The 22,741-nt window shown below is 39.1% G+C and overlaps 2 protein-coding genes across 2 annotated transcripts in view; one reads left to right on the forward strand and one right to left on the reverse strand.

The window, feature by feature from the left end:
- The first annotated feature begins 1,269 nt into the window (after positions 1 to 1,269).
- On the forward strand, positions 1,270 to 3,599 carry LOC128943168 (beta-1,3-galactosyltransferase 2-like). The gene has a single exon (XM_054286005.1). The coding sequence runs from the start codon at positions 1,270 to 1,272 to the stop codon at positions 2,380 to 2,382; it is 1,113 nt and encodes a 370-aa protein (XP_054141980.1). The 3' UTR covers positions 2,383 to 3,599.
- Positions 3,600 to 8,780: 5,181 nt separating this feature from the next.
- The window catches only part of KCNT2 (potassium sodium-activated channel subfamily T member 2), a 112,967-nt gene continuing 99,006 nt past the window's right edge, over positions 8,781 to 22,741 (reverse strand). Inside the window, exons 26-30 of the mRNA XM_054285841.1 lie at positions 19,991 to 20,074; positions 18,568 to 18,696; positions 11,979 to 12,279; positions 10,032 to 10,116; positions 8,781 to 9,698 (exon numbers count right to left, since the gene is read on the reverse strand). Coding sequence (XP_054141816.1) covers positions 9,587 to 9,698; positions 10,032 to 10,116; positions 11,979 to 12,279; positions 18,568 to 18,696; positions 19,991 to 20,074 — 711 coding nt within the window. The 3' untranslated portion in view covers positions 8,781 to 9,586. The remainder of the gene's footprint in view (positions 9,699 to 10,031; positions 10,117 to 11,978; positions 12,280 to 18,567; positions 18,697 to 19,990; positions 20,075 to 22,741) is intronic.

Below are 22,741 nucleotides of genomic sequence, written 5' to 3' on the forward strand. Positions count from 1 at the left end.
CAGCAAGTAAACAGCAAATCAAGGACCTTTGAGCTTGTCCTCTGATTCTCCATGGGAACAGAGGTAGGATCTCTGATTATTTCAGTCCTCCTAAATCTGTAATTTCTTTGTGGACCAGCAACAAACTACTAAAGAATCTACCAAAAAAACCCACATGGTTGTATGACTGGGATGAATCTACAGTTTCAAAGATGATGGTAAAAGCTGTTTTAATTTTGCTGTTTGATTGTGAGCTACACATTGCATCTGTTAAAAAGTTTTGGTACAAAAAATCTGAAAAAAACGTGATTTACTATACTTTTTCATGTCCCTTTCAAATACATGTAGAGACCAGAAAAGCACTTAAACACAGTTAACTTGCCCTTCTCTCCAGGTGGCATTCTTGGGTGTAAGCAGCTCATGGTGTGAGGGATACATGTGATTATATTCTTCTCCCTGTAAACTGTGGAGCATCTCCAAGGCTTACATAATTTTTTGTATTGTTTCATTGAAGGAAGCCAAAATTTCAAACTGGCTATTATGGAAATCACAAAGAACTACCCAAAGTTCTGAATGTGCACAGATCCAATATTTTTAATTTACCTGTCTGCAGTCTGGGAGGATGGGATCCCTCAGCTGAAGCCAATTGAAATGTATGGATCTAGATTAAGACAGTTGTTTCAGGCATTCTTTACAGAGATAGTTGCTGGCAGGGGGCACTTCATCTCCAAGTCTGTCTGCATTAATGTTTTATAGAGCCCAGACAATCACTTTCAGCCATGCTTTAAATTTTTGATTTATCATAATAGCTTCCAATGCTATGAATCCATAATCAATCATAATATTTCATTAACTCTGGATGATTCAATTATGTGATAACTTTTTGTAAAGCCTACAGGAACTTAAAATGTCTTTATATTTTACAATTATTTCAATATTTAATATAGATCAGAATAATTTCTGTTCTATCTGATGAAATTATTACTTTTAATAGTGTATTTATTTAGTTTCATTTATTTCTTATTGTTTCTATCATACTGTATTTCTCTTAGGAAGAAAAGCCTGAAAATTTAATACAGAAATTTTAATTTTTTTTATCTTTGATAAAAATTTTTGCAATTTATTCTAAAATGAAATAATAGGATTCTTTTAATAATAAGAAACTGAAAGGAATCCTGAGGAATTAGAAGCCTGAAGGCGGGTTTTATCTTTGTGTCACGGAGGAAAACAATTAGCTGCTATTCTAACAAAATATCTGCACTTATTGTGCATCCTGTTACAGCTACCAGCATGAGCTGTTGTAGTGGATTCTTCTGTCCCATGGAATGCATCAAGAGAAGTCTTTTCCTGGTTTTCACCATCTCTTTTACAATATATTTGATTTCCTATTTTTATACTTCTCCTCACCTTGCTGCTCGACCTAAAAGTAATGATCTTCACATGGAAAGTGAAAAGAGTTTATTTAGAAAATTATCTATAAATTTCAAACAAATCTTAGGGAAACAAAATGGAGAACTACCACCTGAAAATGAGAAATCTGGGAATAAAGCCACGCCCACTCCAACACAGCTATTTGCATTCATTACTAACAAAGAAGAGAAGTGTAAAGATAGAACACCTTTCTTGGTATTGCTGATATCAACAACAGCAGCCGAGCTGCAGCACAGAAAAGCCATCCGGGAGAGCTGGGCGAGCGAAGCCGCGGTTCCTAGCGCGGACATTGTTCGGCTGTTCATGCTGGGCATTGACCCCAGGGGTGACAAAGGGGACGTTCTGCTGAGAGAAAGTGAGCAGTATCATGACATCATCCAGCAGGACTTCCTGGACACTTACAACAACTTAACTCTTAAAACTCTGATGGGCATGAGCGGGGTGGCCACCTACTGCAGTGGCGCGAGGTTTGCTATGAAGACAGACAGTGATGTTTTTGTCAACATGATGCACTTGATTGAAAAGCTCCTCAGGCCTCTCCCACCTCCCACACAGAATTATTTCACAGGCCATTTAATGACAGGGCACAGGCCTATTCGGAATAAAGCCAGTAAATGGTACATATCAGAAGAAGAATTCCCAGAAAACAAATACCACCCTTTCTGTTCAGGAACTGGCTACGTGTTTTCTGGAGACCTGGCTGCAAAAATTGTAGATGCTTCTTTAATGATTAAATTTATACATTTGGAAGATGTTTACGTAGGGTTTTGTCTTAATGCAAAGGGAGTAGAAATAGCACCATCTCCTAAATCGCTGTTTAACATACACAAGGTTCCATTTTCTCCTTGTGCGTACAATGAGTTAATTACATCTCATCACATTGAGCCACATGAGCACATACTCTATTGGGAAACACTGCAAGAGAAGAAACACACATGTCAGGAAAGAAAGGTCCATCCTGGAGCATCCTAGGAACTTGCTTTGACAATGGGCAAAGCAGCAGATGTTTTCTTAGTAGCAACAGAACACCTGTGTAATGATAACTTTCAAGGTCCACGGACATCCTGAATCAGGTGCCTAGGTTTTGTATTAGGTTGAATTCAAAGGATTTTTCCTCCATAAAGAAGCCTTTCTCTGTTGAGTGAATTCTGATTTACCTTATTTAGTTCTGGATGAAGCATCAATTAATTTTTAAAGCCAGCAAGAGACCATATCAACCCTACTGAAGAAAAGGCAAAGACAATGCAATAAAACTTGTTCTTTCATTAAAAATGAATAAGTTAATGTGTTAATTTCATACTGCTCGATGTAATTTGCCTATGTACCATTAAATGTACTCATGTGGCATTCCAGTGTGACCGAAGAAGGAAGCATACAAGATATCCTGTGCTGGGGAATTAGTGCCAGAAATGTGGGCAGAAATTGCGTCTTCAGAAAATCTAACATTAGCATTTCCCAGATCTCAGTGCCCAGAGTGGCTACTACTCTCTGTGGTTATATATACATAGAAAACCTCACACACAAGATACCACTTATTTGTTATCATGGAGATGTAATAAAAAGAGGAAAATTAAATGCAGATAGACTGACCTGTTAGTGATATATTAAACTGCATTTTAGGGCATTCGGCTGTGTACAAAATATCATCATAGTTAAGTAAAAAATAAGATGGTGCTTACTAACCTCAGAAGATAAAAGTTTCAGTCAAAATCCCTATCAGACGCACATGGAAATCAGAATGTCAATCACATTAATACCAAACACTTCAGCTGGAAGTGAAAAGTGAGTATACATTATATGCATCCCCAATGACATTTTGTAAATGTACATGATGGTGTTTCATGAAGAAGCCCCTGAATCCTGCAGTGCAATCTTTGTGTGCTCTGTGCAGCTCCATTCCACTGACAGTGGGAACCTGTGGTGCAGCCACTGAACACAATGCATTTCTCCCTTACAGGAATTTGGTCTTAGACCTTTTTATTAAGGAATATTATTGCTCAGCTAATACCTGCACAGGACAATTTTTCTATCTCAAATGGGCACCTATTCATCTGGACTTCAAAGACCTTTTTGCATTTACCTCGGGAAAGATACAGCTAGCAAGGACAACATTCCCTCAGGGCTTTCCTAGCCCTGAGGTCTCTCCATAATTTCTAAAATGTTAAAAGTTTTACAGGAAGTTGTGTTAAAAAAATGAGTCTTTTTGGACATAATATGTTGAAATATTATGTCATATTGAATATTTCTATCATATTGAATATGATAGAAACCATGACATCTTGTGATGCCTAGACAGGCTGAACCTGGAACAGAGACTAGACAGAACTAAAGGAATAAAGTAGGTATTTATTAAAAGGTCTCAATGGATACACCTTGGGCAGTACAAGTGCCTGCCCAGGGCTACACCCAAAATGGTCACAAAAATGGATGATTGGTCATGAGGCCTCTCACTTTTATAAGTCTTGGTCCATTGCATATTGGGGTTGTCCAATTACAGCTTCAGGTTGTGAAGTTCCATCCTCCTTGTTGCTCTCTTCAGTTCTCCATTGTTTATACTTTTGGGCCTAGAAAATTGTAATGGTTTGTCCTTGATCTCAAGCTGGAATAGAATTGTTTTGTCTACCTACCTTGTGAAGAGAACTTACTGACACTTCATATGAAGCTCAGAGCTACACCCCTAGGCAGCACAGAATCTGAAAAACATGAAAGCTAAAACTTAAGGCATCACTTGTATAGCTGACAACTTCATCTTACATTAAACAATGCAATGAGCTCAACTCTGCAGTCTGTTCCCTTTACCTGGGTGGGGAGTACCATGTCATGCACAGTTGTGCAGTAACAACCCACAAAGGTGAGCAAAACCCAACAAACTCAACCCTCACATGTTCTCCTATTGCCTGGATGGCAATAAAGTTCTCCAGGTCATTCAGAAATTCTTGAACATGGGGCCCAGCAGAAAAGGACTTGGAGATGCTGGCTGAGAGCAACTGACCAAGAGCCAGCTGTGCCAAGGTAGCCAAGGATCCCAAGGGTATCCTGGCTTTTATCAGGGATAGTGTGGCCAGCAGGACCAGGGAAGGGACTGTCCCTCTGTTCCCAGTACTGGTGAGGCCTTACCTCAAATCCTGTGTCCAGCTCTGAGCCCCCCAGTCCAAGGAAGAATTTGAGATGCTGCAGTGAGTCCAGAGAAGGACAACTGAGCCTAGAAGGGCCTGGAGCACAGGTCTGATGAGGAGCCTGGAGGGGAAAGGAGGCTCAGGGGAGACCTTATCCCATTCTACAACTGCCTGAAAGGAGGTCATAGAAAGGTGGTTGGTTTCTTCTGCCAGCAACCAGAGACAGGATGAGAGGAAAAGGCCTCAAGCTGCAGGGGAGATTCAGGTTGGCCATCAGCAATAATTTCCTCATAGAAAGGAGCTGTCAAGCATTTGAACAGGCTGCCCAACGAAGGCGTGGAGTCAACATTGCTGGAGGTGTCCCAAGAAGTGACAGGACATGGCCCGTGGCATTCAGTGATGTGGTTTAGCTGGCATGGAGGTGCTTGGTGAAAGGCTGGACTAAAATGATCTTGGAGGCATTTTCCAACCCTAATGATTCCATGATTGTATAAGATAAGGTAATGGAGGCTTCACCACAACCTAAAGCTGAGTGCACAAGCAGCAAAGTCACTAATAAGCATTAACAAAGACTTGCCAGCTGTACAAATAAAAGGTTATAAAGATTCTAATTCATTGCTTTTGTTTGGAGTCTGTGAAGTCTGCCACACCACTGTACATTTATGGAAACAGTGAGAGTTTATAAATCCTAGAAGGAATAAATACCAAACCTAAAACTATTAAAAGCTATAGACTTGCCAGCAAAATGAACCAGTTCATCAGCCAGCCCATACTGGTGAAAGGATACAAGAAATAGGAGAAGTGATCAGTAGGATCAGTAATTGGTGTGCACATGAAGTAGTATTTACTCTTTCATTTCCATGCTTTGCCTCCCAGTCTCTCTGCTGGTTGGCATGGGCCAGTTCCAAATCATAACAGTTTAAAGTCTAGATTTTGTAGAAAATTTAGTTCACAGGAATGTCAAATGCTTGTTTTTTTACTTAATGAAATAGAAATATTTGCCTGTTTAAGTTTCTTAGGAGTTTATATTTGTGTTGAATTATCATTATTGACATCCTTGCATTGGCAGTGGAGGCAATAATTAAGTACATAACAATATTATCATTAATATTTTCAATTAGCTTCAGAAAATGAAAAGAAGCAAAGTCTGGGTCATCTCTCGTAACTTAATATGAATTATTAACTCATTTCCTGTATCACTGCAATGCATATTCCATACAAGCACAAGGAACAGTAGCTGAAATTTTGAAGTGCTGCTCTTTAGACATTTATTCATTGTGCATCTGTTTCAAGGTGGGTAGGGTTGTTTCTAATAGAATATCAAGAACATGCAACCATATTTTATGCGTATTTCTTAGTTTTATAAATTCTGCATTTATAGCACTGCCTTGAAGAAGTATTTTTATAGCCTTGAGGTACAAATTGATGTACCTGCATAGAACTGCTTCATGTTATTAATTCATTTCCAGATTTTAGTGGCTGGTTTCCATTGGATATCAAGCAGAATTCAATGGTGCAAAATCTCATGTCAGTGTTCCAAAATTACAGAATGATTACTTTCAGCCCTAATTCTCTAGAAACCAGAGAATTGTGTGTTACCTCTGCTGCACTTGATGTCATTTCAGTTTTCCTCCTTTGCTGAAGCCTAATATTTATTTGTTCTTTAGCTTTTTTTGGTGCACGGGTAAATAAAGCGGTGTAATATTCAGTAATTTGCATTTGTATACTTGGAAGTTGTTAAAGTGTAGTTGTGGTATAAAGTTGTTTGTGAGAGAGAAAATATCTATGCTGGGAAATAATTGATCTTAATTACTGAGACAAAATGTCACAACTTCAATAATTCATTTCCATTGCAAGTTTCAAAAACTCAAGAACTTTATGCTTTTTACTTTGTACCTGAATTCATGTGTGTCGTGGAATTGGAGTGAAACAGTTAATGAAACACACTGCATGCCATTGAAAGAGTTCTTGGGACTTTTTTTATTGCAGACTAGGTAACACATTTTCATAGGTTCCGGCTTTGCTGGAAATTCCCTTGAGAATGAAGCAGTTATTATCAGCTAGCACTTCCCTGTCTGGGTCTGTGACTCGGTACCAAACTGCTTGGGCTGTGCTAAGGCAGTGCTGGGGAAGAGGGCCATCTTTGGGTTGTTGACAGAAGTGAGCCAGGAGGAAAAATACATACAGTTAATACAGAGAGAAATAATCTTTTTTTCACAGCTCCACATTTCTCCCTCTACTGAGTGCACTGGTGCCTGCTCACACCCCTCTGTTCAACAGTCGTTTGACCCTGCCCATTCTAGAACTTCATCATCCCTTCTCCAGCACTGAGCCTTGAGACTCCTGTTCTTCAGTCTGGTCCAGTTAGGCTTGTGTTACATTTCTGATAATCATGATGAGAAAAAAAGTGTGTGAACATAAGATTGCCTGCAGGATGACCATTAAAGAATCACCTCCCTGGCCACTGAGGGACCGTGCATACTGTCTCATTCAGGGATAATGTAGTGGTGCTTAGGCTGGTCTTGGAAGATCAAAATTCCACTAGAATGCAGTCTGTCTGTGAAGATACTCCAGAGGAAGCAAACCTGTTCTGCTTTCAACATGAAAAACAGCATTATTCTGAACAGCTGAACTTTGCGATACTTTATTCATGGGTTATTAGAACTTCTGCTTCATCAGAAGCTGTTGTTAGTTTTTACTACCTTGCTTGTCTTCCAGCAGATTTTGAAGAGAACTAAAGTGTTTGGTTCACAAAGATTGCCTTGCATTCATTTTAGGGACTCCAAGTGTCTCCAGCTGTGTTTGTGTTTGCTTTAGCAAATCTTCTGAGGCTAATGAGCAATTAGAAATTCATTAAGCCTGGAGAAATACCGGGTCACATTAGATGCCACTATTCTAATCTAGCCAAGCAGCAATTCTGCTGAGTTAAGTGGGCAAATGGACACAGCTGGCTGCTTGTTTCTGCTGCTTTATGGGCTGTTAAATGGGAGGACTCAAGCCCTCGCTATGGATCCTTTTGGCAGAGAGTCCTTAAATCAGTGGTGTGTGCTGTACACACACACAGGAATTCCTGTGAACTGTGACTCAGGCTAAAAGCAGAGTGTCCAGCTTGCCTGCTGGAGGATAGCCATGGTTCTGGAAGCCTCTCTGCCTCCTTGAGACTCCATTAGAGAAGCCTTCCGTATGCAACAACAGATCCTTCTAATATTTTGGAATGAACATTTTTAAGAAACTTGTATTTTTTAAAAAAATATTCAACTGGAATAGAGTCTTCTCCCTGAAGATATTAAAAATAGAAAAGTTATTCACACTGCCCATGCAAACTCTTCTGGGTAACTTCTATGGCAGGTCTTGGCAGGATCCTGTGCCATATACTGTTTCTTTTTCTTTCTGAAAAAATGTAGACTTCAGTCTGTGCAGCTGTTTCAATTGTTTCTTTGTTTCCCACAGTGCCCATTTGAAGTACTTTATCTGTGAATAAACTAGTGAATGACTCCAGTGTGGAAAAGCACTGAGCAATAATGGACTCTAAGCAGAACCACTGAATTGTTAAACCTTGCAATCATTAAAAGGAAGGCAGGAAGTAAAAGCAGATTTGCTGTCATTCCTAATATGAACGTGACTTGATTTCAGTATCCATACAATGCTGATAAACAGGCTCACATTCAAGAGCTGCTTGCTGGGCAATCTGGTTGTAGTTTCTGTTTTAGAAATAGAATGTACTTCTACCAATTAATATAGAAGAGAATACAAGCAGTTTTGATTTTTTTTTTTTTTTTTTTTTTTTACAAATAGGACATCAAGAGAGTTCAAAGAATAATAATTTTTTCCATATTAGACTACCTGCAAAATTACTTGGGTCTATATGGACACTTGTAACAGAAGGGAGTTTAAAACCTCAAGTATGTTCTTCCCTATTTGTGACAATGATTTTGGAAGATCATGGACAGACATGCTTAATTCTGTAGAAAGCTTGAACAATTTTAGTTGCTTCTTACACAAGCAGATGCTTTTGTGTGTACCTCATGCCAAAGCAGAGTTTTTAGATCCATAATGCTTTTTCACACTATGTGGAATTACATTCATTTTGTGAATGGGTTATAAATTTCTTTAATCTTCAATGAGATACGTAATTTCATGTAAAAAGGTATCACTTTTGGGTAATCTGGATGACTAGGCATGAAATGCTATGGACAAACTGTAGTTCTGGCATAATCATGAAAATGTTAAGTGCTTGTAGGAATCATTCCTAGAGGGATGCTCTCACTTCTGTGTTATAATCTACTCAGGTTTCTATAGAAAAACCCACCAAGGCTCAAAGGATTGTTTCACCTGAGCTACCCCTGTATGCAGCTTCACACAGTAACTCCCTGGTTTTTTGCCAGTGTTGGGAGAGCTGCCTGTGTGAGATGGGAGGGACTTTCCTGCAGCTGGGCTGTTCTGTCACTGATGTGTCTCAATCTCAGCCTCTACAGCATGACCAGGTTGTGTCATTCAGCCTGGTGAGTGTAAACCCAGGGAACAAAAACCCAGGTCCTGGAGGCTAAAATGGGACTGAAACTAATCTGTGCTAATAAAAAGTGGGAGATAGGCTGAGATTGAAAATAATTTCAAAGACTGAATTCTTGACACACAAAGCCTTGTTGGCAGCTTTAGGTATTAACATATTTGCTACTCCAAATCAGGCATTGACTCTCTATGGGCATCAGATAATCTGACACTGGTCAGAAGCTCAGTCACTGACATGCTGCCACCTAAATATGCTTAGGAGCATCTAAGCAAAACGTGGTAGAATCTGACATTTGTTCATGTGGGTTAAATAGCAACAGGTTGTCATCATTCTGCTAGGCTGACAAAGTTCAACTTCCATACTGAACAGGCCACAGACCTGACAATCCCTGAAATCAGAGTTTCTAGGCACCGCATTTCTGCATTTGGTCACTTACCCACTGTCATTTTGTTTCCAAAATCTGAATAAAATATACCACTCAGTTTGCAAAATGGTTAGTGGAAACAACATGTGTACAAAACTGTCTCTGAATGTTGTGGTGAGTTCCATATCAAAGTTGTGTCTCCTCCCTGGTGTCCTGTCCCACTGTATTGCAGAAGCTGTTCTTTCGGCTGGGTCCAGCATTTGGAACATAAGTCAATGGGTCGGGTCGGATCAAGTATCTACAAAAAGAAACCACAGCTGTAACTAAAACAACATGCTGCACACCAGGGTAAGTGCATACAGCTGTAATGTTGAAAAGATCTGAGCAGGACTTAGACTTTGAAGGAGCTTGGTTTGGTTCCTGTGGTAGCATTGGTTAGATTTTTTCAATTTAAAATGCAGAGTAAGAGGAGGATGACAATTTAACAACATTATAAATATATGTATTATATATTTATATGTGTATTTAAAGTATATACAGATGTAGTATAATTAGATGTTTCTTTAAATAGAAATCTACTTTTTTTTTGCAGGTCTTGTGACTATTTGTTTATGTATGTGCTTTAACTTACACTATATCATTCAGCTCTAATCTTGTATCTGGAGAAGGGTTGATCAGGATGTAGGAAAGGGTGTTCTGATGATCATTCATTTCATCTAGAGGACAGGGGGAAAAAAGTACCAAGTAAATTACATTTACAAATGAATTGTGAGAAGCATTACTTCTGACATATTAATTTGATGAAAGTTCATAGACCTTCAGAAAAGTGTCTGGTGTCAGAGTGATTTCAAATAAGTTTAGCAATTTCTTTTCAACTGTACTCACATTGAAACTCCCTGACATTATCAGATTATCTTTTGAGTTATCAGCTGTAAAAACATCCTGTTTTCTAATGTTTTAAAAGTCTTCTGGGTTTTTTTCAGTCATAGAATTTGAATGTAACCCAATTTCAGTGTGATTTACCAATCTGTCCGGCAGCTTAGGTAAGTTTCTGGTGGGCAGGGACTCCTGTGCTTGGCTGTTATCAAGTTCAAATGATGACCAAGGTTAAATGCAGGTGTATGGCATCCTCATCCATATCCAGATTTGGTCAACATAAACCTTTTTTTCCCTTTTTTCTATTTATCTGGGAAGCACTTCCCTTTTATCACCTGTGCCAAGGGCTTGAAATGTGAAGGCTGTATAAATGGAAAGTGGTATATCTCTTGCATTTTTAACTGTTCTCCTAATGATGGGCTGAAATGAAGACTGACAATTTTTATTTTTAAGGTCTAACCTACACTTTTGTAGCTGCCATTGCAATTTAATTTATATCATTTTCTGTTGGCACACTCCTTGGGCTGCTGCAGTGAGACTGGTTTTAATCTTATCAGACTAAAGAGGAGAGGCAAAAGGAGAGGCAGAGCTTCAGTGTTAAATCTTCTGCAGCTCTTTAGGAAAACGTATAACTCAGATTCAGATAAATGTAATCAGGTAAAGCATTTAACTATGAAGATTTTACTGCTTTGTAGATGGTATCTAATAGTCCTAAATTTGAGTAATGAAATGAATATTTACTTTTGGCTTTTAACTAGGATTTGAAAAGAAAAGCAGGAATACAACAAAGTTTTTTTGTTATAAATGTTAATTAAATTTACAAAACATTTTTCTGTTTGATGAAATGTTATTGTGGCCTGTGAAATCCGTGGAAAATACTTTGGCCTGAATCTTTCTGCAGGCAGGTGTATAGAAACATGTTGTAAGAAAGCAGGCATAGAAATTATTCAGATGGGGTGTGGAATAAAGAGCCTGTATTTAAAGATATAGAAATTCCTGGTGTTTCTAGGAAATTAGAACCCATAGTCCTGGGGTTTCCACCCAACATGCTACAGGGCCAAGGCTGGAGAAAGGCAACCTAGGCAGCTGTGGTGCATGTGTTAAAAAGTATTACAGAGCTCTTGTCCATAGCTTAAAAAACCCCAAAACAATCCTACAAACTAAAAAGCAACCTGAATCAGCCTTGCTGGAGAATGATTTGATGGATAAAAATGGCATCCAAAGACCTAGTGAAACACGCTTTCTAAAAATGACTTTCATATGATAATTTGGCATTATTTTTGAAAATTGTGGGGAAAAGGAAACATCCCTCACATATAAACAACTCCCCACCCTGACATACGAGTGAACTTCACAACAGCCCTGTCTTCATCTTTATTTCAAGAGCTCTGTGGAAATATGGTGCAGCTGTTCAATGACTGGGGAATGTTTATAAATTCAGCATGCGCATATCATCTACTAAATATAAATGTGACTGACGTGCTACCTTTTGAGCCTTTTATCTCAGCACAGGAATGGGTGAGAATTAAAAAGACTCCAGGTTACTCTTCGTAAATTAAAAAAGCAAACAACGCAAACCTAAACCAACAAAACAAAAAGCACTATCGTAAACTTAGTATTTTGGTTTTGGCTCCATCATTTCTTACAAATAGTTCACCTTGCACCATGCAAATGTTGCTACTGAAGTACTGTATAGCGGTACCGTATCCTGCTGGAGAAAGGCCCAGGTGCTTCATTCTGTTCTTCACGAGTTCAGCAAGCTCCTGCCTTTCTGACCTCCTGTAGAGGTTCATTCTCTGCTGGTTGATCTTCTCAGCAGTTTTGGCAGAGTGCCTGGGTGCCCTCCTGCTCAGGCGCCGTGCCCACTGCATGCTCTTCCTCCGCAGCAGCGGGTGGTCGGACTGGTCGCTGGAGGTGGAGTTCCGGTGGTTGCCGCGGCAGCTGAACTGCTCCTTGGTGTCTTTGGTGTCCTCCCAATCCTCCACGCTGATGGAGATTTGAGACTTGAAAGGAAAAGGACAAGAGAGATGAAGGGCTGTATTAGATGGAAGCAGATTAGATGTCCTCTTTCCAACACTGCAGTTGGACATGGGGTTTGGCTGCAAAGGAGCTGAGGGGATTCAGCTCTTTGTACTTGGCAATTGTTCCTGAACTGGGCACCCTTTACTAGACTTTGACTTTTCATGCAAAAAGCTCATTTATAACATAAATACTTTCATCAAGTGCAAAAGCAGGTTAGCAAAAGTGTTACTTTCTGGCCAGTTGCACTGTGATTCTGAGAAGAGCAAATTTAGCCTTCTAATATTGCTCTTCCCGAATCTAGGAATCAGTTCTGAATGACTTTCTTTCCAGTTTGCATATTTTTAGAAATCCAAGTTGTGTAACTGCTTTTTACATATGTGTTGTGCCCTCATTAAGTAATGGTTCAACTTTGGCTGCATTGTTTTCAGTACTCTCTTATGACCACAGGCAGATCATGCCTGTTAACTGTGTCTCACATTCCCAGGTCTTCCTGACCTTCCAGCACACATGAAATTAGGATGCATAACCTTCAGTGTGATTCAGGGCACCTCTTGTGAAAGCAGTAATTGATTCCTACCATAAAGAATGGTGATAGTACCCATGTAGAGACAAATCCTCCCCAATTAAGAGCCAAAATCTGTTGCTCTATTACTGTGTTTTCCTTATGCCACCCAAATAAGACCAGTGGTACATCCATGTACAAATACTGAAATAACACAGGTGGATGGACTACAAGTGTATTTCTAACAAAGAAAAGTTCCTAGAGAACATAAGAGGAAACATTTCAAAAGATAACTTTCGTTAAGATAAATTGTTTCAATGTGTATTTTAGATTTAATGAGTAGTTTAATTTCTAGTTTCAAAACCACTTCCATAACATCCTGAGTTCCTCTTGTGCTATTTGTATGTCTTTTATTGATGCTGGAATAGCAAAGTCCTTGATGGTGTCAGTAAAAGCACATTACTAAGTTACTGGTCACAGATTTCAATGTGGTGAGTGTTTAAAATAAATACATGAAGTATAAAACAAAGATGATATAAATGAACAGTGTGAGTTTGTGTGAATCCCCTCAGACAGAATATGCTGGTAGCAATCAGTGAATAAAGGAACTTTAACAAAGGAGCTACTCAATGTCCTTTGTCCACTAACATGAAATCTGAAAGCAAGATTCTGTTGACCTAATCAGTGCTGAATACAACCTATCTGTAAGAGGCTCACCACAGATTTCTGGGGTCCATAAAATAGTATTGATATGAGTAAGCTGAATACAGTGTGAAAGATACTTGTATTGTTAACTTTTGAACAAACTAGCTTTTATCTGTGTAAAAGAAAAAAGCAACAAGCAAACCCAATCAAACAGCAAAACAACCAAACCTCATAATTAAAAAGAACACTATAGATATTTATCTTGTAGCACTTCAAGTAAAATCACATTTTTAATATTCTAGACTAGGATCTTGCAATAAGCCTCAAATAAAGACCAGCTAATTTATTGAGGCTCTTCAGCTTAGTCTGCAATAGAAAAGGGATTTCTGGTTGGATTTTTTTTTTAAAACAACCTGATTTTTTGAAGTTGTTTTACTGACTCCACTGAGGTTAGGGAAGAAGAGAGAACCTGGATCCCTTTGAACAGGAATGTAATTTGATTTTGGTGTTTGTCAGACTGTCATTTTGGGTTTGTGGGCATTTTACAGCAAGGACTAAGGTAGACAGAGCATATTCCATAGGAAAAGGTGCTACTTATGGGTAGGAAGGACTATTTGGTATGAACAAATTGATATTGGTATGAACTGAGTGTAGAGGATGGTCTTGTTTTGCCTTTCTTCCTGCCTGCATTGGCAGCTTTCCTTGTCAAGCTCTTGGCAAAACAAATAACCAGACTTGCTGGCAGCAATAAAGGCAGAGACCAATCATCACTACAGGAGGGTAAGTCACTTCTTGAGTCAGAGATTAAATGGGTGAGGCCGAATGAAAGAATAAATATTTTGTTTTTGTGAAATCTGTAAATCCTTAGCTTGAAGTTTTGGAACACTGGCATAGGTGAACTGAAAGCACAAAGGAAGGTGATAAAGCTAAATATTTACTTCAGCAACAATGAAGGTTTTATCCTGCCTGTTGAGAACGTGCAGAATGGCTCTTTGCTGTATGCAAGAAGAAGTTCAACTTAAAGCAAAATCAAAGCCCAAACTCTCTTTCAAAAGCAACACAAAAGTGTGTCTGCCAGTGACAGCTGTTAAACACACAGAAGATAAAACTCCAATGCAAAGAACTTCTGTGTGTCCCCCTCTGATTTAACCAGTCTTGAACTTCATTTAAAAATACTTTCATAATTATCATTACTTTGAGGTTTAATTGTTTTCACTGAATTTCATTTTCTTGTTCCATAGCGGGTAAATCTGTTGCATGAGAAGCATAACTGATGCCACGGTGTTACTCCTGTGCCACACAGAGAAGAAACACTTGCCTTTAAACCCTTGGGTTTGTTTGCTTTTTGTTTTTAAGACCAGGTTCCTGTCTCACTGTGTGTCCTGAAGGGTGTGATTGTTCACTTGTGCTGCCAGACAGCTGTGACCTACTCAGGCATGATGCTCTAATAGAATGTTTCATGCCCTAAAATCTAAACATTAGGCTGGTCAACACATGGCAGGAATGGGAATGTAATCACAGGTACACCAGTGTACATATTTGAGGTGATGGTGATTGAGATATCTGTGCTGATAACATCAAACACTGATTCACTTCAGATTTTTGCTCCCTTGCCTTGCTGCTCCCTGGGAGCTGTGTGTAAGATGTGAAATATTTGAAGGTGTAGTTTCATCTGTTCCAGCCTGAAGCAGTCACTTATTTTTTACCTTACTGCAAGTGCTATACTAACTAAATTTTACTGCTCTGACTACCAAGAGTGCTACTTGCATCCAGGGCTCTAGAAATACTTTTCTGTTCCAAAAGCTGTCTAAACCATTGCTAAGTACAGCCACATTTTCCTTCTGTGACAAACTTGGGGATTTTGCTCCACTAGCGTTTAATGTGTGTAAGCTTAAGGCTTTCACCAGATGATCTTTTCACTGTAAAGATGATTTGTTGCCTTCAGAATTCAGCAGGAGCAGGCCCAACAGGAACCAGAATTCCACAGGACACCTTTGAAATTCCCAGTCTGTCAGCTTTCAGATTTTAGCAAGCTGTTTGTGTCCAGAACAATGGACCAACTTTAAGATCCATTTACTCAAGGATGATCCATTGCACAGTTCCATTTTCTCTGAGGATTTCACTCCCAGAATTGAACCAATTGTACAGTTTCTGGCTGGGACTGAGTTACATTTCTTCATAGCAGCCTGTATGGGACTGTGTTTTGGATGTGTGATGATAATGTGTTAATAATGGGGATGTTTTCCTTACTGCTGAGTGCTGTTTATACTGAGCCAAGGCTTTTACTGCTTCTCACCCACCCCAGCAGCAAGTGGGCTGGGGAGAGCACAAGAACTTGGGAGGGGACACAGCCAGGACACCTGATCCCAAATGACCAAAGTGATATCCCTTATCCAGGCTGCTTTGCTCTGCAGGAACAGCTGCAAGAAGATGAAGGAATGAAATGCTTGATGGAGCTCTGCTTTCCTGGAGATGGCCAAACACCCCTGCCCATCACAAGTGTGAGCAAACTCTTTGCTTTGTTTTGCTTTTACTTAAGTTATCAAACTGCCTTTACCTGAGCCCAAGAGATTACTCTCTTTCAACCTCCCAGTTTTCTCCCCATCCCACCTTGGGGGGAGCAAGCAAGCCAGCAGCTGTGTGAGGCTTGCCTCAACCAGGACACCCAGAAACAGGCAGACAATAAGCAAATACTTACTTGTGAAGACATTTCTCGTGACTGACAAAGGAAGGGGGAAAAGAAGACAAAGGAAGGGGAAAAAGAAAACAAAAGACAATTTAAACAGAAGTGAATCTAAAGAAACAAATATGGACTGTTAAACAGCAGCCACAGAAAAGCAGCCATACAGGTAATGAAAAAAGATTTCGTATATCTTTTTTATATTTTTTTAGTGTAGTGGAAATGGTTTGGGTCATAGGTGTGATAGTCATTGAGGTGCTGGCTAGATTCACTTCTTATTTAGTTACTGGGTCACTAAAAACTTGCTTTATTTTTAAAGAAGTTATGAGTGTCTTTCAGTGAAACGAGAGCTTCTCATTTGCACAGTGAAAAAGGGAGTGCCAAAGGATAAACAGTACATATTAAATATTAATATTGGCATATTTTGTCCTCGTGACTCGAGTTACCCATGTTATTATGAGACAGCAGCCTCATAATAATAATGTGCAGTACAAATTTAGTTTCTTATTTCTGTTTAAACTCAAATTGATAATCATGTTGAAGGTTCTCTGAGTTATAAACCTTCAACTTTATGGCTATAAGTTCATAGTTCCTGAGTAAAAAGAGTGAAGTACTTTTCTCTTTTTTCCATTTTAAAGATCTTACCCAATGATTATCTTCTGGCTTAATGTATTGAAAAGCTAAAATGATAACCCATGCTAATATTTCATTAGTGAAATAAGTAAAAAAATCCTTTAACTTCAAAATAAACACTTTGCAGAAAGATTAGGGCTTTCAGCATCTCTGTCTTTGTAGGTCTCTATCCATAAAGGCCACAGATGCAGAGCAAGATGTTGCTCTTTTGTATTCTGGGGAATAGGTAGGTGAGGGGAGATTTCCCTGCCCCTCTCTAGAGGGAGGAACGGTTGTACAAATTCTGATTCACTAAACAAGAAACTGCACAAGTATTTGTGTGGAAATTCAACTAAAGGTCTGCATTCAAAGACTTCAGCTTAGAAAGACCAACAACTGCATTTTCTTCACTTAATAAAGGAGGAGTGCCATTCTTCCACAATTTTCCAACGCCTGACAATTTGAAAATTTAACTAGGAGGTTTCTCCAACCTCCCTTCCTCAATCTTCTACCTGATTTAACTCAAATGCTTTGTGAGATTACTTGTGAAAGTTGATAGGAAGTAATAGCAGAACTACTAATTCTCTTTTTGTGGACCTGAAGTTAAAAAGCCAGCCCTGAATGTGAGAATAAAGCATTGCCATGAATTTTATCTTATCCTTATTTAATGAATTCTTAAAATCTAGTATGTCCTCTGTTTTGTGGAAGGCTGTTACAGACCTTTTTTCATATTAGCAGTAAGGCTGACTACATTCTTCTCCAAGGAATGATTTTGGTGGATTATGTTAAGGCTGCTATAGTTCAAAAGAGATCATTGCAGTGACAGAGTCCACTGGCTAAGCTGTAAAAGCCACCTGCAGAGAAAGTGATGGTCCACAAAGAGATATTTCCATGAGCTGGGTGGGATCTTGCACAGCTTTTGTATTGTCCTTTTATAAAACTAACTTCACCTGAATGTACTTCCTCAGGAGCAAATCTTGCCATTAAGCATTATATGCCTGAATGTTTTCTAATATTTTTCTGAAATATGGAAAAGAAAATATAAATTACCTGTCTTGGAAATTAGTTTAAACTATGTCTGAGTATTTCAAAAGAAAGGAGAGACCTGTTGCTCACTGTTGCCTTTGAAAGCCATGGCTTAATGAGATGGCAGTACTAATGGTCATGTAAACACATGGATAATACATGACAGAAATCAAAGCTGCCCAAACAAAAAAAGTATGTTAAATAGTCAGGAAAAAGTATTTTTGCTATTTTTCATAAACAGAGAGATGGAGAAATGTACACATTTATGTGGCAAACACAGAAATACATATATAAAATATTATCACTGTTCAGCAGCTAAATTTAGAGAGATCCCACAGTACTTTGAATAACACTAACTAGAAATGAGCAACAAGAGAGTGAATTAGAAGGTCACATGAGCATGAAATGCCACCTGTTTTGAGACATGGACACATTGTTGGCGCAAGGGCCAGAGGGCCTGGTGCAGGGTTTGTACCAAGGAATGGTTTGTACCATTCCTTGGTACAAACCCTGCTGTTAGTGAGCACAGTGAGGTCAGAGCAGAGCTCACTCCTGAGCCGTGCCCAGCTGCCCCTTGGCTCCCCTCCATCCATCCCTCCATCCCTCCATCCATCCATCCATCCATCCATCCATCCATCCATCCATCCATAGGAGGGGAGCACAGGAACCAAAGGCCGGGTGTGCCCTGGCCCTGGGCCCTGCTGGAGCCTGGGCTCAGCCTGGGTTGTGTGACCAGCCAGGTGCCAGCAGAGGCTCGTGCACTCTGCAGTCAGACACATATGGAAAGCAGGGTGAGTGACCCACCTCAGATGTTGTGAGCTTCTGGGATTCTGTCCTGTAGACTCCAATTGGAATGTCTCCTGTAGAGGAACAAAGCTTCTGGTACAGTCTGGCATATGTCCTAATCCATAGATCCTCTTCTGTGATTTTCATCTGAGCAAATAATAACAGGAGGGAGGAATTTTAACTCTTGAGGGTTTATCATTTGTTCACTCTGCAGCTCATGAAAAAAAAAACCAAAACTAAGCACTAGCTGGTAATTATCCCATTGTAGTGTTGCACCTTTGCTCTACAACAAATCTGTAACTTCTATTGAGTTTGTCAGACAGGTTCTTTTGCTTTCTCCCTGTTTAGAAGACATTGTAGTGGAAGCAGTTTCACATTATGAACTTCTGGTCTTGGTTTAAGATTACTTAAAATGTACATGGCAGCCTTCACCCAGTGTCTATTTTTGACTAAAATATAAATGAATAAACTGAATATTGTCAGGAGTAAGAAACTGGTGTGGATAGACTGAAGTGCATGAGCATTTTGAATTTTGTCCACCAGACTGCAGGCTGAAGGGAGGGGAGGAAGTAATACACTAAGCATAAGTGGCATAGAAGTCTTACATGAAGCTCACTTACTTCATTACAAGCTTTGTTTTGAGATGTATGAGTTTGTTTTTAGAGATTCAATTGTACTTTCAAGTGTTCTTACATTCACTGTAATGAAGCTTAATGATTGGCCAAAAAATATGTTATTTTTATTTAAACAATTTTTAAACCATCATTGACACCTTCCTGCCATTCTTTATAGATGGCCACAAAGCAACTTGTAAATAACTCAACTTGTAATGATCTGTTTGCTACGCAGAGTATAGTGGGTGTGGGAGGAAACAGAAAAGTGGGGTTTATTTTAGTAAAAATTACTTCTGTTGTGTTTTTATTTGTGTATACACACAGTTAAATTGCATTGGGGAATATTGACAGATATAATAACTGGATGACTTTTGAATTCCAACTTCTAGTCATTTAATACAGCTGATCTTTATTTAAAAATTACTCATGGCCTTTATTGCCCATAGGAATGGAGATTGGGAGATAGTCCTGGTCAGGCTGCACAATACAGGTTCCTGGCTTTTATATACTTAATTTTTACACTGGTTGCTAAACTGCCATTGCTGTTTCATATAAAATCCACTATTTCTGTGTTTTCCTGACTTTCTAATTTTCTGCTGAATAAAATGCATTGTGTTTTCTCAGGGAGATGTTTTTTGCTATGGAACTAAAAATGAGTATGTTTTCTGTTTAATTTCCTTGTCTTCTCCCTGATGAAAAAGGAAACAGATGGCCTTCCTTGAACTTTCACAAAAGGAAATGCCATACAAAGAAAGTTGAAGTATTTTGCAGACAGTACAGAATCTTCTCTGGTACTCTGTACTGATTGGGTTTTTTAAATAACTTACAGAACAAAGAAACCCAGATCCTGGTGTGGTGTCAAGTCCCAGCAGAAGTCTTGTGATAGAAATCATATAATCTTTCACAAATGACTGCAAGATATTTTAACAGGAGAGACAGAAAAGAAAGAAAAAAAGCTTTAATGAACAGAGGAGTAGGCAACCATTAGCATTTTGTATGACTTTCAAAGGAATTATACATCTGTGTTTACAGTCCATCTCTTTAAGTATCTTAATCACTGTAGGAATACCAATCCCTTTCTTTTGGCTGAATTTACTTATATAAAGGCAGTTTTCCTAAATTTCCTAAAGGAATGCACAAGATTCAGCAGACTAAGGCATAACAAGGCACAGGAAAAGCAAAGAAGGATGTGTCAGTGGAGTGGGGTGTTAGCCCTACGAGGTGTGAAATTATAATGAACTCTTCTGTGCAAAAGAAACGCTGGCAGATGTTAGATGGCTCTGCAGTCCTCAGTGGGTCCCTCTGAGGTGACACTGCTATTATTTTAGTCAAATGAATAATCTGAAGGATTTTTAAGTGTTGATATGCCTTGTTGCTGTGCTAAAAAGTGTTGCTATTGGTCAAAAGGTAGAAATTAAGTTTAGTGCAGAAGTATAGACTAAGACCAGGAATGGACCTTACAGCAGCTAAAATCACAAATATTTCTCCTCCTGGGTTGGGCTGCTGGAATACGAGGGGTCCATGGGGGTGCTCTTCTAGCTGTGGCTGAGCTGTTCTTTGCCACCTGTACTCACTCAGGTGTAGCAGGGCAGCATTGCAGCCCTTGGAACGCAGCACAAACCGTAGCTCTGCTGGCTTCATGCAAATACACAGCTAACCAGGACGTTTTCACAAAGAAATACCCCACAAAGGTAATACAGAAATCCTTTAGAGCTATAGAATCTGGATTTGTTCAAACTCAGAAAATAGATGGATTTCATTCGATACATGGTGATTCAACTATTTTAATTTTTGCCCTGGTAGTCTCCCAGTTGTGATGGGCTAAATGCCAAGGAGCATCTCAAGTAAACTTTGCAAATTAAACGTATTTGTTATCTTGGCAGCCTTGTTATCTTGGCTAATTTCTGCCATGGAATTTTCATTAGTTTAACAAGTTTATTCACCAGAATTTGCAAGACCAAGTTTTCCTTTTTCACTCACTGTCCTAAATATAATTCCAAGGCTTTTCTTTCAGCCTGTAATGGGAAGCACCAGCTGAACCCTGATGTTCCCCATGTCATTTGCTCTGTTTCTTGCAGAAGAAAAAGACAGAAAATGGGACTATGAAAAAGAACAAAGAGCTGCTGTTTTAGAACTTCTAACTTGGAGTACGAAAGATAATTCTAGAGAAATGACAGTTCACCTATGAGCAGTAGCAGTTCAAAGGAAGGACAGGTGGAATTAAAGTGACAATGAGCATGTGAGGCTTTTTGTTTTAAACACTTTCTGGTGAATGGTGTTACTCTGTCAAGTCATTGCATGATTATTCATGTCTAGGAGCAAATATAAAATATTGAAGTCACTTATGTGCTGGCAGGAGCTGTTGATGATTAACAGATCAGTTTCTATATATATATGTATTTGGTATATTTACTGTATTATTTACTATATTTTACTATATTTCTTTTTTAATATTGTGGTATGTGATACTGATATTCTGGGCATGATTATGAATATATTTTATATGCAAATACATTTATTTCTACAACCTTAAAATATATATGCCCATATACATGACTGTTTTTTATATTAATGGCTTCTTGAGAAAAATTTAGCTCCAGGAATTTTCCTATTTATGTTGGATTTGCCTTCAGGAAATAGATTTGAAAGTAGAATTGCGATGAAAGAACACCTTTCATGCACCAAATTACCAAGTAAATTCATTTCCCTGCAAGGATGTTTTCCACCTGAGAACTAAAGCTCCACAGGCTATCCCCAGGTGGAGGCAAGGCAGGAGGCTGCTCAGGTGAGCAGATGATGTGGGCCATGGTGGTGTTCCTGCTGGTGCTGTGTGCCTTGATCCTGTCAGGGTGGTGCTGGGGGCTGCTCCTTGGGCATCCTGGTGTGTCACAGTGTGCAGAAGTGTGAGCACTGCCGAAGAGTGAGCAATATTGGCCTATTTTCCACCCTGAAACTAGCAACTACTGACTCCATTTGCCATGACTGTATTTTCTGATATTTTTTCTTCAACTCTCTGAAGCTGTGCTCTTCCCTGATTCTCACTGTCATCACTCCTTCCTGGATTCTGAGCCACAAGGTTGAATTGCTGACTTTTCTTCCCCCACTGTCTCTTTGTAACCACTGAATGCATTCCTTGCAAGGGCAAGCATGGCTTACTTCACAGTGTAATGACAGGGCCTCTGCAGCTCTAGTCAACATGAGTAAGAGGAGAGGACACTATGAAGTAATTGAGGCCTTTATCAGCAAATGCAGGAGACTAATAAATTACATATTAAAGTACTTCTGTTCCTTTCTGTTAGGGACATGATGTGTGGGAATGGGCACTGCGTTTTTTATTGCAGAGTACAAGCCTTATTATTCTATATAATCTGTAATTTATGTAGGCCTTATCAAAGCTATTTGACTGGGGAGAGATACATTAACAGTATCAAATTATCTAACATTAGATTTTGTACAGTCACAGGGTGATTTTGGGATTGAAAACTGAACTAACACATCAAGCACGCTCCATTGTCTTTTGCCATTGATTGCTCCCAGTATAGACACACTTTAATGGATCCTATGGCAGAAAATAGGGT

The sequence above is a fragment of the Melozone crissalis genome, unplaced genomic scaffold (assembly GCF_028551555.1).
Source record: "Melozone crissalis strain CALT ecotype California unplaced genomic scaffold, PUWL_Pcris_2 ptg000045l_1, whole genome shotgun sequence".
Classification (NCBI taxonomy): Eukaryota; Metazoa; Chordata; class Aves; order Passeriformes; family Passerellidae; genus Melozone; species Melozone crissalis.

Coding starts and splice junctions, on each gene's coding strand:
- LOC128943168 (XM_054286005.1), top strand. CDS start 1,270: ATGAGCTGTTGTAGTGGATTCTTCTGTCCCATGGAATGCATCAAGAGA.